The following is a 16982-nucleotide window of genomic DNA, read 5'->3' as shown; positions in this document are numbered from 1 at the left end:
CTGTTTTACTGTGCTGCATATGTAAATTTGTATAATTACTTGTAGCGGTTATTGTTACTATTATGGAGAATTGTGCGAATGCTTGAACATGCAGCACTTTTCTGTCACAATGCATGTGAACTGTTCTTAAAGCATTAAAAATCCTAGCCCATGAGCCCCACGCATGCACAGACCAGCACGTCAACCAGTTATTCTGAAGCGCACACAGACAATGTGTCTTTAATCATAGTCTTTTGCAGTTTAATAATCACATATGACCATATGTTTGTGTTTGGTTTCTGTGAGAAAAACAGAAATAAGCATAATAATATTTGTACAAAACTAAAACAAATAAATGCATTCATATTAAAGTGAGCAAGTGCAGCTGCTGAAATTTGGAGTGGGGTGACAAAGGCATGCCACTACGCTAACATTTTTGTTTAGGAGCACTCGTGCCCCTTAGTGAAAATTTTTAGGGGCAAGGTCAAAAATTCAGGGGCACAATCTGAGTTTAGTTTTTTTTTTTGTGTAACTGTTAAATGGATAGTTCACCCAAAAATGAAAAATCTCTCATTATTTACTCTCCTGGCATTCCAAATGTGGATTTTGGAGCTTCAAAATTTTGGCACAGATTCACTTGCATTGTGAGGACCTACAGAGCTGAGATATTCTTATAAAAATCTTCATTTGTGTTCTGCAGATGAAAGAAAGTCACACACATCTGGGATGGAATGAGGGTGAGTAAATATTGAGAGAATTTTCATTTTTGTGTGAACTATCCCTTTAATGTATCTCAACAAAGCATGCACATACACAAGCAGGCATTAAGAATTACTACAGAATTCATAAACAAAAGATTCTAAATACAGGACACCTGCTCTGATAAACCTTTTCCAAGTTATTATTTTATAAATTAACCTTACAGGCAGTACCTAATAATGTCAGTCCTGATTGATCTCCTTTATAAGCCAGAAAGTCACTTATAAACTAATGATATATTGCTGATGCTTTATTCCATTTGCCTTTAACAAACATATACTGTAGGTAATTCTTAACAGATTAGTAGTTCATCAACATTTATTTCTATTAAATCAAACTTTCAAATGAATACTTTTTCAGTTTTAACTATCTGTTAAGCCTAATTTGTTCAATGCAATAATGCTTAATGTCATGGTTGTTCATGAAAGTTAATAAGTTTGTTAATTTTCTATGACACGCACATTAAGTAGCCTACCTCACAAAGATACATTTCTGCATCCAAAGGCCTAAATGCTGTTTTTTTTCTATGAAAACATGAGCTTGATCAGTGGTTCCCAACCTTTTTACTTTGAAGCCCAGCTTCACGCAGCTTGTGCAAAAATGCTCTGGTTGGTAGAGCAACATTTTATGAAGTTTTGCTACATTTACCAGGGTGTCAAGGTCTTCGGAATTTTTTTATTATTATTTTAATGTGTAGATTTGCTTATATCACGTTGAGTTAGATGAGTACGTTGACATGCTGTTTACTGGTCTCGCGCATTTTATGGATTCACACACTTTTATTTGACTCGGAACTGTTCTCATAATCTTGCGCGTGAGTGCGAGGTTTTAAGACATCCGTCAATCCATCATTATTCAAAATGCTGTCCATCATTTTGAGAGATAAAAAACATGCATGAAGGCTATATCTATCGGTCTCTGCGTGCGCATGAAAGAGAGAGAGAGAGAGAGAGAAAGAGAGAGAGAATAGCGCTCGCAGCCACGTGAGAGTGAGAAAACGGCAGGCAAAAATAACTAACGTGCCTCTTTGAAAAGATATTTCTATATTAGGTAAGATGCATAGAAGCACGTCAGCTGAGGAAGTGATGTAGACATTTTCCGGTTGACATTTTGCTTTATAGTAGAGCATTGAAGAAGTCAGCTAATTAGCTTGTTAACAGAGAGACGCACACAACAAGCATAATGGCATGGAAAACTGTAGTCACATGCATTTCTTACTTTCTTTATGCATTGATTTTGGTGCAGATCAGATGTACGTTATCTGTTGTGCTTATGGTGATGACCGAAGTCAGAAGACGACACAATTTGCTCCTGGATTGTTCTAACTATACAAGCTCTGCTTTGCTTCACTTTTCATCCTTATAAACTCTGTAAAGTGTAATAATAATAATTAGACTGAGGAGAGATGTCATGAATAAACAGACGATTAAGAAAATATATGGTTTACCACCCCTAGAGTTCGCTAGCTCGCTAGTTTGAATCCCAGGGTGTGCTGAGTGACTCCAGCCAGGTCTCCTAAGCAACCAAATTGGCCCGGTTGCTAGGGAGGGTAGAGTCACATGGGGTAAACTCCTCGTGGTCACTATAATGTGGTTCATTCTCGGTGGGGCACGTGGTGAGTTGGGCGTGGTTGCCGCGGTGGATGGTGTGAAGCCTCCACACACGCTATGTCTCCGTGGCAACACGCTCAACAAGCCACGTGATAAGATGCGCGGGTTGATGGTCTCAGACGCGGAGGCAACTGGGATTCATCCTCCGCCACCCGGACTGAGGCGAATCACTACGTGACCACGAGGACTTAAAAAGCACATTGGGAAGTGGGCATTCCAAATTGGGAGAATAAAGGGGAAAAAAATCCCCTAAAAAAGAAAAGAAAATATATGTTATATTTATTTTCCTAGCGATCGCTGGTATTTTTATAGGTCTGTTGAACAGTTCTGTATCTGTAACTGTTATTTTCTTCAGGCTGCATACCCTGCTGGAAAATCCAGCTTAAGCTGCTAGCTGTGTTTTGGAACATGGTAGCTGGTTTCTAGCTGGTCCAAGATGGTTTTTAGCTGGTCCAAGGTGGTCATTAGCTGATCCAAGCTGGGAGACCAGCTTAGACCAGCTACCAGCTCGTCATACCAGCTCAAGGTAGTCAAGCTGGTTTTTGGAACATGGTAGCTGGTCGACCAGCTAAGGACCAGCTCATGACCAACTTGGACCAGCTCATGACCAGCTTGGACCAGCTCTTGACCAGCTTGTACCAGCTACCATGTTCCAAAACAAAGCTACCATCTTAAGCTGGGTATTCAATAAAAATCATGCTTTCTGCCTCATTATATGAATGGAATCCACATATAATAAGTAAAAGAAGCTGTTTTAACCACTCGATGATAATTGTAAAAAGATCAACTATGCAGTAGATAATGTGTAATTTGTAATGTTTACATACTTCATTCATGACGCTATTGCTAAGGCTAGCGTGCTAACCTTGTATGCACCTGTTACTTTCTTTTATTGTATTTTGTGATGGAATTTGTGAAAATAGTCCACGTAAGATCATGATAAAGTTTTGATCGTGGAAGTTCACTTCAGAATTTCAAATAAACTTTACTTAAAAGGTGATTTCTGAATAAACATTATTTTTAAGCCCCATATCTTTCAGCCCTCCAAAGCTCTCACAGTGGATGGTAAAGTCTTCAAAGGGAATGACCACTTCTGAATGAAACACACATATTTGTTGTTGTTGCTTCTCTGCTTTGTGTTGCGTTTGACTTCCGGGTTAAATACACGTCTCGCGTGGCACCTCTGTTTCTTGGAGCTTCCGCATAATGCAGAGGCTTATCCGATCGACATGTATACATACTGGATGGAGCCGAGCCGCAATCGCATTATCTAGGTCTGTTAGTTCGATTTTGCAAAAACTGGACTGGTATGATTTGCATTCAGTCGGACTAACACTTTTACATGACATTTTAAAAAGACGAATTATTGCTTTAATCCGACTGAAATCGAACTTTTAAAGCGCATGTAAAGCACTCATTAGCAGCAAAAAACCACATCAAAATGTTTTTTGGGGCCTATTAATTAATTGTCATGTCATGATGTGACTCTTTCAAGAAACAAAAGCACACACTTTTTACATCACACTGTGTATGGTAAGATCTAATCAAACAGTCTCCCTCTGTCTTGTTGTGCCATCATGTTCATTTCTCACCTGTTGGTCCTGCAGTTTGACTCCCACAACGCGGAAGCTGTTGTTGACAGTGTTGTGGTAGATGTTGATGCGGCTGAAGCCCTGCTGGCCTGGTTTAACTGGCACCCATTTTTTGCTGGTGTCATCATAGATCATCACCGAAGCTCGGGCTTGACATATACTCTGTTCACTGTTAGAAACAAGAAGAACATTGGTTAAAAGTGAGGTTAGTTCTTTTTTCAAATTTAAAAAAACGTTCTTGTTTTAAAAAATCATATCAATTTTAAAATACTTTAAAAAAAAGTTTTTTTTAAGTATTTAGTCTCCAGTATAGGAGTCTCCAGTGCACTGCGTGTGAGGAGCGCTATTTGAATGTTGCATGGAGCTGCTACCTGTGAAGAGTGTTCAGAATCACTCATTTCAGTTAGGATGCTGCCATAGAAGACAGCTGCCTATATACCTGCTCACTATCAAATGTACAAAAGTCAGAATGGAAGTGTCTCTTAACAAAAACTTTGAAAAGAGAATATAGCAAAGAAATTCTTGTGCAACAATATCTCTGTGTATGTATTTGTGCATAAATATTTAGCTGTGCATATTCAATAAAGTAGATTCTCATTGTCCAGGACATTAGATACAACCTCTGTCAACTAGTTATGACTTAGAAATATCAGGTTATGTGGAAGTCCTTAAAAAGACTGTTTATACCGAGGGCACAGAAACAGCCAAACCATGACAAACCTTCCAAAAATGCCTTTCGCCTTTACTGTGGTAATTGCTCCACTGAATTTGTTTGAAGACACTGAGCGGGGGGTGGGTTTTTTGTCTGTACTAATTATATAGTGCATCAGGCAACTAACCAGTGAGGCAGGAATGCAACAGTGTTGACTACTTGATATGAGACCATGGTTTAACCCTTGTGCGACCTTCGGGACATTTTTGTCTTTTTCATTTTTGTTTTTTCTATCATTTTGGCTGTGTTAATGCCAACCACAAAAATTTTGCCAGAGGTGTGTATTTTTGGGGGAATTATGATATTTCAACCTCAGTTCCTATAATACATCTATTATACACTATGTACACAAAATAGTTACACTCAGGACCTTCAAGACAAAAATGTCCCCATTAAAACTGCAGTATTTGATCCCAGTGCCATTAAAGCATAAAATCATGAATTCTATGATATTACGCTTTCATTCCGGAGCCCTGGCTTCAAAATGTAAAAGTTTAATATTTTTCACCAGATGGCGCCATTTTTCTCATGTTTAGCCTATGGAGCATATACATGCTTTTGTCCTATATTCTGTTTGCTTTATTATAGAGCACTGCAGGACAATTTAATAAATGATGCAGCTAAAAGAGTGTTTTGTATATGTGTATTGATCAATTTTAGTGTGTTTGTAAAAAACAACAGTGGCATTATGAAAACAAACTGGCATTTAAAGGGTTAAAATCCTGAAAATGAATGAATATTTGGTAGTTATGATCAGGACTGATGTTGGTTAAAAAATATAAGTCAATGAAAGTGGAAAATAATATTAATATATAATATTTTTATGGCAGTTTTTTGATGCGGACATTTTTGTCCTCTAAGGTACTGAGTGTGAATTTTTTTTTTTTTTTTTTGACACTGCACAAAAAATAATAATGCATCAAAATCAATTTTGTTGCTAACCACTGACATATCCCAGACTGTGATAATAAAAAACAAACAAACAAACAAAAAAAAAAAATAATAAAAAAAAATCCCCTTACCATTAAGTATATGGAAAGTAATTCATTTTTTGTTTTTTCTGTTTTCATAAAGAACAACAGTGGCATTATATGAACAGCATTTAAAGGGTTAAAATCATGAAAATGAATGAAAATTTGGTAGTTATGATCAGGACTGATGTTGTTTAAAAATACATTTTAAATTTGGAAAATAATATTAATATATAATAATATTATGGCAGTTTTATGACGCTGCATTTTTGTCCTCTAAGGATCTCTGAGTAACTTTTTTAAATTGACGCACAAGGGTTAATTAAAGACATGAGCTTCTCAACTTCTTTAAATAGAAATCTTTTGTTGACAGGCTGTGCAATAAACATTAAGAGAGTAGGAGGTGTTTACTGAAAGACCAGAATCAATCTACCTCACAAGTTTTGCTCATTAGTGTCTTAATGTGTGACAAAAAAGAAACAAAGAAAGCTGAAAAAGTGGATCCACTTTTTATGTATCTACTCCATCATTTATAACCTTTCATTGTGTCTAAAAAATACTCCCATGCACATGCTGTCAGTCACTTCTCTTTATACTAACATATGCATAAAAAGGCTGGCTTGACAATAATATCTCCGGTTCAAACCTTACATCTATTTTTTTTTTTTTCTCCATACAATGACAGCCAATGGTGACTTTGGCTGTTATTCTGCAAAATTTCTCCTTTTGTGTTCCAGAGAAGATAAAGTCAAACAGGTTTGGAACAACATGGGGGTGTTAAAGATGAGAGAATTTTCATTTTTATGTGAACTATCCCTTTAAATTTTGGCTGTGTATGGCAACTCATACTAAGAAGATCAGTTTCCAGCCAATGTTCTAACTTAAGCAAGACAAATTTCCATCCTGACTCCAACACCCCAAAACATGCCACCACACCCATCTCCCACAGAACCACCCAAATCCAACCACACGAACCTCTTTACACCCAGCTGTATGACTGAGAAAGCAGCTGCAGATGCCCAAAGATGGTCTTTCTAAAACCACAAAAACAATAATTAAACTCCTATAGATCGGTGGATGAATGTACGATAGCTTAAATCAAACTTACCTATCTTTTGACATCCCAAAATAGTCAATTCAGACTATTCAGACAATTAAACTGAGGAAAACTAGTGCATAAATGGTCCATTGGACCATATGTTAAAAGAATAGTCCACCCAAAAATGAAGATGTTCTCATTCTTCATTTACCCTGATGCCATCCCAGATGTGTATGACTGTCTTTCTACAGCAGAACACAAATGAAGATTTTTAGAAGAAGATAGAGCTCTGTCAGGTTCTTATAATGGAAGTACACGGGTGCCAGCACATTGACGGTCCAAAAGTCACATTTAGGCAGCATAAACGTAATTCACACAACTCCTGTCAATAAATCATTGTCTTCTGAAGCAAATCGATATGTTTGTGTAAAAAATAAATTGATAATTAAAGCATTATTAACTTTTAAAAAACCCTTCCTGCCAGCAGCTGACGCAAAGCGTGAAGTAAAACTTTGGCAAGTTCACACGAGAATTCGGAAGCGGCGCTTATTTACAACAGAAGAATGAACGTCACGTGAGAGTTTGGCCATTTCAAACAACATCAGAGACCTGGATGGAAGCGCCAATTTAAAGTTAAAAACATTTTAATTACTGACTTGTTTCTTATATAAACCAATCGATTTGCTTCAGAAGACATTCATTGATCGACTTGAGTCGTGTGGATTACTTTATTGCTGCCTAAATGTGACTTTTGGACCATCAAAGTGCTGGCACTTATGTACTTCCATTATAAGGACCTGACAGAAGATCTTCTTCTAAAAATCTTCATTTGTGTTCTGCTGAAGAAAGACAGTCATACACATCTGGGATGGCATCAGGGTAAGTGAATAATGAGAGAATTTTCATTTTTGGGTGAACTATTTCTTTAAAAACTGAAAAGTGATTTAGCGGGGGCTGGATTAACGAAAAGAGAGAACCTTCATTGAGCCGAAACAGGAATTTATGAGAAGTTGAAGAAGTGAGTCACAGTTTTTTGCAAGGACCTGTTTGTTCAAACTCTGCTTGTTTAAACACTCCTGTAAATCTTTTCTGACTTTCAAAATGTACCTTTTTGTTTGTCTAACATTCTTGTTGATATAATGTTACTCTTTAAATGTTGATACAGCATATTTGCACTGTGTGCAAGTTTCATGCTTTCGCAACTGCATATTCTGTCTTTCACTACTCTTCAGTTCTTCATTCTTGTGTCTGTCATGCTTGCCTCACGACAGAGCCTATTTCTGGAATCCATATGGGGTTAGAGGGCAGCGTGGCAAGCAGCTTCCCTACCCTACCGGATTAATTTCTCCCTCCAGAGCAAGTCTTAAATAAAAGTATACAGTCTCTCCTCCACTGATGATGCTTGGTCATATACTGTATTACAACCTGATGACTATGTGCTGATGACTATAAACATCCTATATTTTTAGATACCAGGCTATCTCAGTTTACTTCTTCTAAAAACACATTACGGAATGCCTCTCTCTCTATTACTATTTATGTGTAAAATCATGGGGAAACTTGCCAATATTGTCTCATTACTGTTTGTAGGTAAATATATAAAGAGAATAATCATTATCAAAAGGAATCAGTATGCCAAAGCTTACCAACAAAATCTGCACTTCTAAAGGGTCACCTGACCAACACATCTTGTAATAGCAAGCTATAAATATAAGAGTCAGAGAGGGACATTTAAAACTTTGAATGCTTTATAGTTTGTTCCAGACCAAAAATTAACAGTGAAAACTGAGCAGAGTTTGTATGTTCACAGAAACACAGAAAGTTCAAAAGTGCTCTAAAAAAATTAAGTTTAGAACAATACATAAGTTAATTCATTATGCTTAAAATTGACATTTTCCTTATTTAATCAAACATCATGGCTATTTGTTTAGATTCTGTAATCCATCCCAAACTTACAATGGTGTTACACAAAATTTTAACAAGTCAGCTTTACAGTTTAAAGGCACATTTGGAGCTAGAATTAGCAACATTGAAGGAATATTCTGGGTTTGATACACATTAAGTTCTACATGTCCCTCAATTGGTAAACAAACACATGATACAATTATACAGTAATGCACGTACAGTGTAAACATAGCAGGCAATTAAACCCAGAGGGTTTAAAATCAGAAATGTGAAGTTTGGATTTTTGTTAGAGGACTTTTTACTTAATAAATTAAGTAAAAAAACAAACAAAAAACACTAACCAATAATTTGCATTTGATCAATCTTTTCACTTTGCAGTCCTTCACACTGAATTAATCTGCTGCTGTGTCCAACAGGCAGGTGGCTGAGAGGAGGCCACACTGAGAGTCTGAATCCCACAGATCTGAGCTCCTCCACTTGAATGCTTTTACTCCATAGAGCACCAATATGGGACAGAGTTTTCCTACGCCTTCAAGCTATGACCCCATTACTGTAGCTGAATGCTCTCTAATGTGCATGGGTGCGTGTAAAGTTGCGTGAATGTGTCTGTCAGTGTGTTTTTTTTTTTTTTTTTAAGTGATGGAGAGCGCTACAAGAGTTTGATCTTGCAAGGACACTACACGATCGACATGGGAGTTCTGTTAAATGGTTAAACTGTTAAACCTGTTGAATTTATACCTTGTGACAGACACCTAAATAAACCTAAAGTAACCTAAATAAAATATATCATCAGTAAAAAATAAAACAGTCAATTTAACATGTTAACTTACGTTAATTATTTACATAAAAATAATATGTTCAAAATAAATGTACTAATGCTGTCAGTCGATTAAAAGATTTTATTGTGATTAATTGCATAATTGTTCATAGTTAATCACGATTAATCACAGATTTTGAATGTGCTGAAATTTGACTCTAAATATACTTCTTTTCCTGTCAAAATGCATTTATTTCCTTCTTAGGAAATAAAACAGAACAAAATGTAACAATAATGTTTTATTAACATTTTACAAATAAAGCCTTCCACAATATAAAGAAAGAAATGCACAAAAATAGCACCAATTCAAGTAACATTAAATGTTTCCCAAAGTCTAAGTTGGAGGTTGACAAAAACATAGGTTGCATATTCTTTGCAATGCGGATTAAATCTCTTAAACCCTCGTCTTCCACAATATTAATCAGTTGGCAGGTTGTGGCTATCCACTTTGGATATGGAATTCACATGATTCGCTTTAGGGTGTCAAGGCCTCTTTGAACTCCACATGAAAAGTGCTGCAGACAGTGGTCGTGTCGGTATATGTATATGTATAACAGAAATAATAAGAGTAGCATGACACAACAAACGACAAACGTCTTTTAGTGCTGGCACCGCCCACGTAATGTTACTTCATCCAAATTGTCTGGTAATCATTAGCTGACGCTTTGAAAGCTCAGCAGCGGCAATGGGTACAAAGTTTAAATTATATGAAATTTGAGTGGACCGTCGACAGACTCTTCAAATAAAATTGGTAAATGTTTTAATCGAGATTAAAAATAATTAACATGTTAAACATTTTAAATTAATTTAATGCGTTACTGTGTTAATTTTGACTGCTCTTGTATTTACACATACCCCTGACCCGTAGGCCTAAATAAATTCCACAATAAGGGATTTTCCTACAATTGGAGCAATTCAAGCATGATCTTCAACCTAATTGCAAAGCACTCTTTTTAGGATTCTGTAGTCAGCTCAGCCCCTGTTACAGACTGATTGCACTATGAATTCAGCAACAGTAGGTCGAAAGTTCTGCTTATGAAATCGGTCAGTGCTTACAGAAATTTGAATCACTGCCCCCAGTGGCTGAAGTTGGAAGTGTTGTAGTTGTAATTGATGTAATACAGTCAAAAGTGAAGCATATTTTATTAACTCTACCCCCTAACCCAAACCCCAACCCTAAACCTAGGGCTGCACAATTAATCGAAAAAGCGAATCACAATTACGATTATGGCTGCCACGATTATGTAATCGTGAAAACTGACGATTACAGCATTCAATTTAAGTCTGCTCCTGTTGCATCAATGGTTTCTATTTACAACGTGTTTTTGCAGCGGTTGAGTATTCTAACCAATAACTAACATGTCCGCTGAGCAATAAAATGGCAATGGCCAATCAGAGCCGCTTAAATTAGTCCTCCGTCCTATCAGTAATGACAACTGATCCTAAAGCGCAAGTTTTAACCGTCTGAATGCCCAAATGTTTGCTTTATTTTCCACCTCTGATTGCGGTGGCACACGAAAATTAATACTGAAGAAACATCACCTGACACTCGAAAAGAAGCTGTAGAACAAGAGCGAAAAGCACTTTGGAATGATTTTGGATTCATTGCATATTTCACAGCTCGTTTTGAACATAGATGTTAAATATACTGCAAATGAGCAACACGAAAAAACTAAAACGCTCCCATTCTAATCAAGGCATAGACGCAGTGTAAATAATTGATTTATTATGCTGATTAGACAACTTTGTTTTTAATGAGAGCATTCGCGAGTGCAGATCATTGTGCGGTGCGTAATTGAACCTGTGTTGAAATGCAGGTCTCAAACAGTTTAAACCTGCAATGAGTGACATCAGTCATTGTAATGGGAGAGTCTGTCGCGTTGCTCGATTTCTGTGTACAATTTATTAAAAATGTAATAACAGTTTTGTTTTGTCATGTTAGTAAGTAGGCCAATGTGTATTTGATTTGTACAAAATAGCAATAAAGTAATTCAGCTTAACTGTTCTAAGTTTGTTTTGGAGGTGAAGCCAACATAAAGAATATGGCATAAACAGCATATTTCAGGAATCACCGTTATTGTTATTGTGTCTGCTCTAATAAGACCCATTTGCCACGCAGCTGGTATTAGTAGATTTAACATTTTCATCAATCGCACAAACTCCAATCACAAATGACTGTTTTTAATTTCCAAAGTGCAACCACTGAGGCCAAAAATGATCTAACGATGATCTTACATGAACAAGATCACCACTGATGATCTAACGGGATGAGTGGTCCCCTGTCTCGACACCAAAGGGCTTTCCGAACGCAGTAACTTGGTCGATTTAAATCGGCTGTTAATAAGTTTGAATATTGAATCTGTATTCATAGATATGTATATGTATACCATAGATATCCATTTAAAATAATTTTTATTTGGCCTAACATTAACAAACATTATTACAATATTTAATGCTTAAAAGATGCTTGAAAGAAACTGGAGCGCAGCTCATATCCACCAATAAAATCTGCAACTCTGAAGAACCGCACGGTTGCTTACTTTGTGATGTCACGGTAATTTAATATTTTATTCGACATTAATAATCGTGATTACAATATCAAGGGCATTAATCAACAATTATGATTTTTGCTATAATCGTGCAGCCCTACCTAAACCTAACCATCATTGGAGTAAAAATGTAATTTTACAGGGAAAATACAACCTTTGAATCACGTTTACCATTGTTTATGTGAACACAATTACAACCCGTGTCGAGGTTGCTCACTACCACCACAGGGAAAGGTTAGCACATTTGAATATTGTCAGTTATTTGGCAGAATGGGATCATTTTTAAGGTACATGAACATTCTGAAGCAACATGTCGGTTTCCTGTGTGATCATATTGGCTGTAACTACAGGTGCACAAATGCACCTTGCCAAACCAGACTAACCGAGAGATGGCCAAAAATGTTATGGAAATAGAACAAACAAAACATTATTTATGTTTCCATCCAAGTTGTGAAAAAAATGTATGCAAAAAATCAGAATATTGCAAGAACGAAGTGCAAATAAAGCTGCGTTTCCATCCCGTGTTCAAAAGAACAAAACTGTCACATCCGGGGAAATTGTAAAATTTTTTAATAAACTATTCGCGTTTATAGCACGCAGACAAAACACTGTAAACTTTGTCTCATGACTGGGAGCAACAACGTGTCCACAGTTGTGGGAGTGGAACATGCGTGCTTTTCTCCGTCCTTAAGACTTTAACGTGCGGATCTATTAGATATTTTTTTAAAGTGTTAATAAACCTACTCTGCAGCACAGTTCAAGTTTGTATTCGACTTATCTTTCTCTGCAAACTCTATACAGGCTTTGGATTTTTAGATAACCGGTATTTTAAAATGACCAGAGCAACATTTCAACACGCGATAATTGGTCCTCTGATTAGTCCAATTATGAACTAACTGTTCATAAGTCACATGATTTTTGATGCACATCTTGTATTCCTAATAAATTCAATAGGAGTTTATTCTGTAAATGTGTTTCCATCAAAGTTTATGCGCATTTCTTCTTATCGAATACTAAATGTATCCACCTCAAGCGAGCGTATAAGTTTGACGGCCCAAGTAAAAATGTTTTATGATGGCTAGGGGTTACCATAAGAAAGATCAAAGATTCTGGGAAATGAGTATTGCTAAGCAATGTCATGGTCACAGCTATTGTTGCCTGGCAGATTGGTATGAACAGGTCTGCTTAACACACTGGAACAGGTCAGACTTAACTGTTTGTTGCATAATACGTATTATTTGCCTTTCATTATGAAATTGCTTCATGAGCTCTAGACTATTATGCACACCTGTGCAAGCTTAATCTGATCGCATTTAGTAATATGTGACAATGTGAGCACATCAACAAATTGCAAAAACAAGTGATTTAGCTGACGTGAAAACGCATAGCACTGCTGCACTGTTGGATGGTAAGAAGTTTCTAAATCTGAATAATACATATATAAAAGGGAAATTGCACAAATGAAATGAAGAAAAACATGGCATTGTTTCTGAAAACTAAGATGCAATGAAAACACACTCTGATGAGAATAAAAATAAAAAGACACAGCCAAGATTCTTGAGCTCTGTATAGTAATAAAAGAGAAGAGAGAGAAGCTGTTTTCAGAATCCCACTTGATGAGCCTTCATAATTAATAAAAGCTGTGAAAAGCCTGGCATTTCCCACTTGGCTTCCGCCAACATCACACCCTGAGTGAACCTGATCTCCACACAACCAAACTCCCTCCCAATACAGATTCATTTTGTCTCAGAGCAAACATTTTGTCTCAGCTCAAGGCCAAACACAAGGTCCTGCTCTGCTTACGTCTGGCCACAAGATCTTCACTGTCTCTTTTGCTCAGATGTCAGTTGAAAATTCCACAATGCATGATAATACCTTAATAACTGTCTGTTCAGTATCTATTGTTGTGTTCTGGTTTATCTCATCAGGATGTCTTTAAAGCAAATACACAAAAGTGTAATCACTTAAAGACATAGGGATGAATTCACTAAAATGGTTGCGCCACATTTGTATGCTGCATTTTGGCGCAAAAACTGGCACTTACCACCTGCAATCAAGATTAACCAGGCACTCTCTGCACTGGTATTTATTACATTTGCAAATTAAATTAAAGTCACTCAGTAAATTTTCATATGCAGTTATATTTGAGCTACAGCAGGTTTTTGCATAGTCAAGCTGCGCTCTTCATCCGTCTGTCCAAGTATGCATGAAACAATACATAATAACATTTTTGAAGGAAGGACTTCAGCTTTGGAAGTCCCAGTAACACGTCAAGTGTCACCTTTCGGCGCATCAGAACAAAGCAGAGGCCAATTGCGGTCCAATTAACCCGTACAAAAGTATACATGCTGGACGAAGCAGTACTACAATCACATTATCTAGGTCTGCTAGTCCGACTTTACAAAAATCAGACTGATAAAACATTAGTTGGACTAAAGTGTTTACAAATTATTGTTTTAGTCTGTCTGACATTTAACTTTTAAAATGCATGTAAACATACTGATTGTATGAAGTTATAACTGGGCCTATCTCTGAAAGTGTAGCACACATTCAGTATTTAAAAGTGGCCATTCAGGTGCCTGGATCGACAGATTGCGGTAGTCTGTTGCATGTACCACAGTTTTCAGCACAGATTTTTGGGCTTGTTTCTGGCATTATGTGATTTGCATAATTGGTTTTGTGAATAGGCTGCTAAAACAGCACAGACAGTATGTGCAAATAAACAGCACTATCAGCAGGCACAATTCATTCTAGATTCATTCTAAATTCCCCCCTCAATACTTGCTTTGAGATCTTCATGGATGAGAGAAATGTTACACTGAGACTCAACAGGAGTTCACTCAAAATTACAGCTGCCGTTATTTTTGGCTCGTAGCAAAATGCTACACAAAGCGAGCCCTGTAAATGTCTGTAAAGCAAGTAAAATATGAAAGTCCCCTGTTCTTAGAGTGTGGGAAGATGGAGCTGAATTATATGAGTTTTCAGGGAATGGGGAGGCTTTTTTTTTTTTAGCTTGTAACCAAGTAATCATTTTGGAAAGGATGGGAACCAAGCTAAATCTCTGGCAATACACATCCCAATCACAGGGAGCTACATGGGCCTGAGCTGGATTACAGGCCAACTTCCAGGAAGGTCTGTACATTCCAGGCCACAATCTAAATTAATGAGGATTTACCATTTCCTGCAACAAAGGAATCTCAGCAGAGAGTAAATGAAAGGCAATGCTACCCTTGGAGCACTGAGGACTGTCAAAATGAGTAACTAGGAATAGGAATGTAATTAATCTGTCTCGTATTCCTACAAAGTAAAAAGTGTTATTTTTCCCTTAAAGAGCTATGTCTACCTGATCTAACCCTTAGAATTAGTTTTTGTTGGTGTAACCTAATATAGTCAGGTTGATTCAGACATGTCAAATGAGCTTTTTGACTTGAATGAAACCAGTTAATTTAGTTGTTACCATATGAATGTTAGGTTAACATTCATTCATTGTAACTAATCCACTATGGCAAACCAGTTTTTTCATGGTATTTATAAAACTTCCTGACAAGGGATGTTAATGATTAATCAATAATCGATTAATCATCATTAAAAATTTGATCGATTAAGCTTTTTGATCGTTGATTAATCAATTTCAGAACAAATGCGTTCAGTAATCATGCCAGCAGACATTGAAAAGACTGTCTATACAGTCATCCGCCGCTAGAGGGCGCACTGCCGCTTGCGCATTGTATGTCACGCCTTGTCTGCAACACAGAAGAAAAAACACACAAGCTGTGTCTTGTTTGGAAGGATGTGTCCTCCGGAGGTCGCATTTGTCGGCCGCATACGTCATCGAGGCTGTCTCGTTTCAGAAAAGCGAGTAGGACACTTCGAATGCAGCCTTCGAATGCGACCTTCTTTCACGGGAATACGGAGGATGCATGAGGTTTATCCTTCGTGGGCACTCACAACCCACAATTCTTTGCTTCAACAGAAATGTCTAAAAAAAAATGACGCCAATTTGCCCGTAATATGATGTTCAAACGCAAGGAATGTTAATTCCCAAGTTGAAGTACCTCAATGGATGGGTGCAGAGTATATAATATGTTTAATTATATTAATATATAATTAAAATAAAGTATTAGACTAAAAGTACACCTGTAAAATCTATTTTCTTTTCTCTTTACATCATTATAACTCTCCTAAAATGTACCTCATACATTCCCTTCTAAATGGACTTTGTTCCCTTCTCACTGAAAGCGCTCTTGCTTGTTAAAGAGTGTCTTGCTGTCATAGCAACCATGATGAGTTCTGTTTCCGTTTGTCCTACGAAGGCCGTCTCGTTTAAACGAGGCTTGTTTAAAGGAGGACACTCGGTATACTGCAGCCTTCAAAGGACGCGTCCTACCTAGCATGCAGCCTTCCAAACGAGACACAGCCACAGAAGCACATCCTTCACTTCCTCTCTTGTACAAATGAAGTGAGCTCAAAGTAATCAGTGTTGGAGCATATCTCTATCCACCTTATTTTTCAGCGAAACTAGGGCACCACCATTATCAACCATGAATGTGGGCCACTTCCGGTATAAGCCACTTCCAGCTATTTTAGCGATACAAAAATACTACATTATGCTGCTTTATATTACAGGCTGGCAATATATGTCGTCATATTATTATAATTAATTATGATTTTCATAAACTCACTGGTTTTGAACGCGTATAGTTTTACCGTCTGTCGCATTTTGACATTGTTTTATCACACTGTTGCACTGGCAGAATGAATGAGAGATCAGGCACTGACACGGACAGTCCTCCACACAGTCTGACACGCCTCCACAAACTTTACACAACCAGTAGAGAGCAGAAAGCCGCTGGGGCAAATGCTGCTTTAACTTTCTTTACAAAATAATAAACGCATTTTACTCTCCGTTCTTGTCAGAGAGCATTCTCTCTTTCTTAGCGGTGTATAGTAAACTGACACGCAGACCTCGCATTCAGCATGGCTTATGAAACATCGCCTTTGAAAATAAACAAATAAAGGCATCATTTGAGGTTATGCAGGTACATTTGA

General features: G+C 37.1%; 1 protein-coding gene across 3 annotated transcripts in view; it reads right to left on the bottom strand.

Annotated features, from left to right (window-relative positions):
- Positions 1-16982, bottom strand: part of evla (Enah/Vasp-like a) — a 70052-nt gene that overhangs the window by 21611 nt on the left and 31459 nt on the right. For 2 of the 3 annotated variants that reach the window (XM_051722156.1, XM_051722155.1), the window contains exon 2: positions 3941-4109. In XM_051722156.1, the coding sequence (XP_051578116.1) occupies positions 3941-4109 (169 nt within the window). Of the gene's footprint in view, positions 1-3940; positions 4110-6598; positions 6658-16982 lie in introns of all 3 variants that reach the window. The other variant, XM_051722158.1, reaches the window with a different exon arrangement.

The sequence above is a fragment of the Myxocyprinus asiaticus genome, chromosome 17 (genome assembly GCF_019703515.2).
Source record: "Myxocyprinus asiaticus isolate MX2 ecotype Aquarium Trade chromosome 17, UBuf_Myxa_2, whole genome shotgun sequence".
NCBI lineage: Eukaryota > Metazoa > Chordata > Actinopteri > Cypriniformes > Catostomidae > Myxocyprinus > Myxocyprinus asiaticus.
The sequence above is the reverse complement of the archived record's forward strand: the minus strand, read 5'-3'. Positions and strand labels throughout refer to the sequence as shown.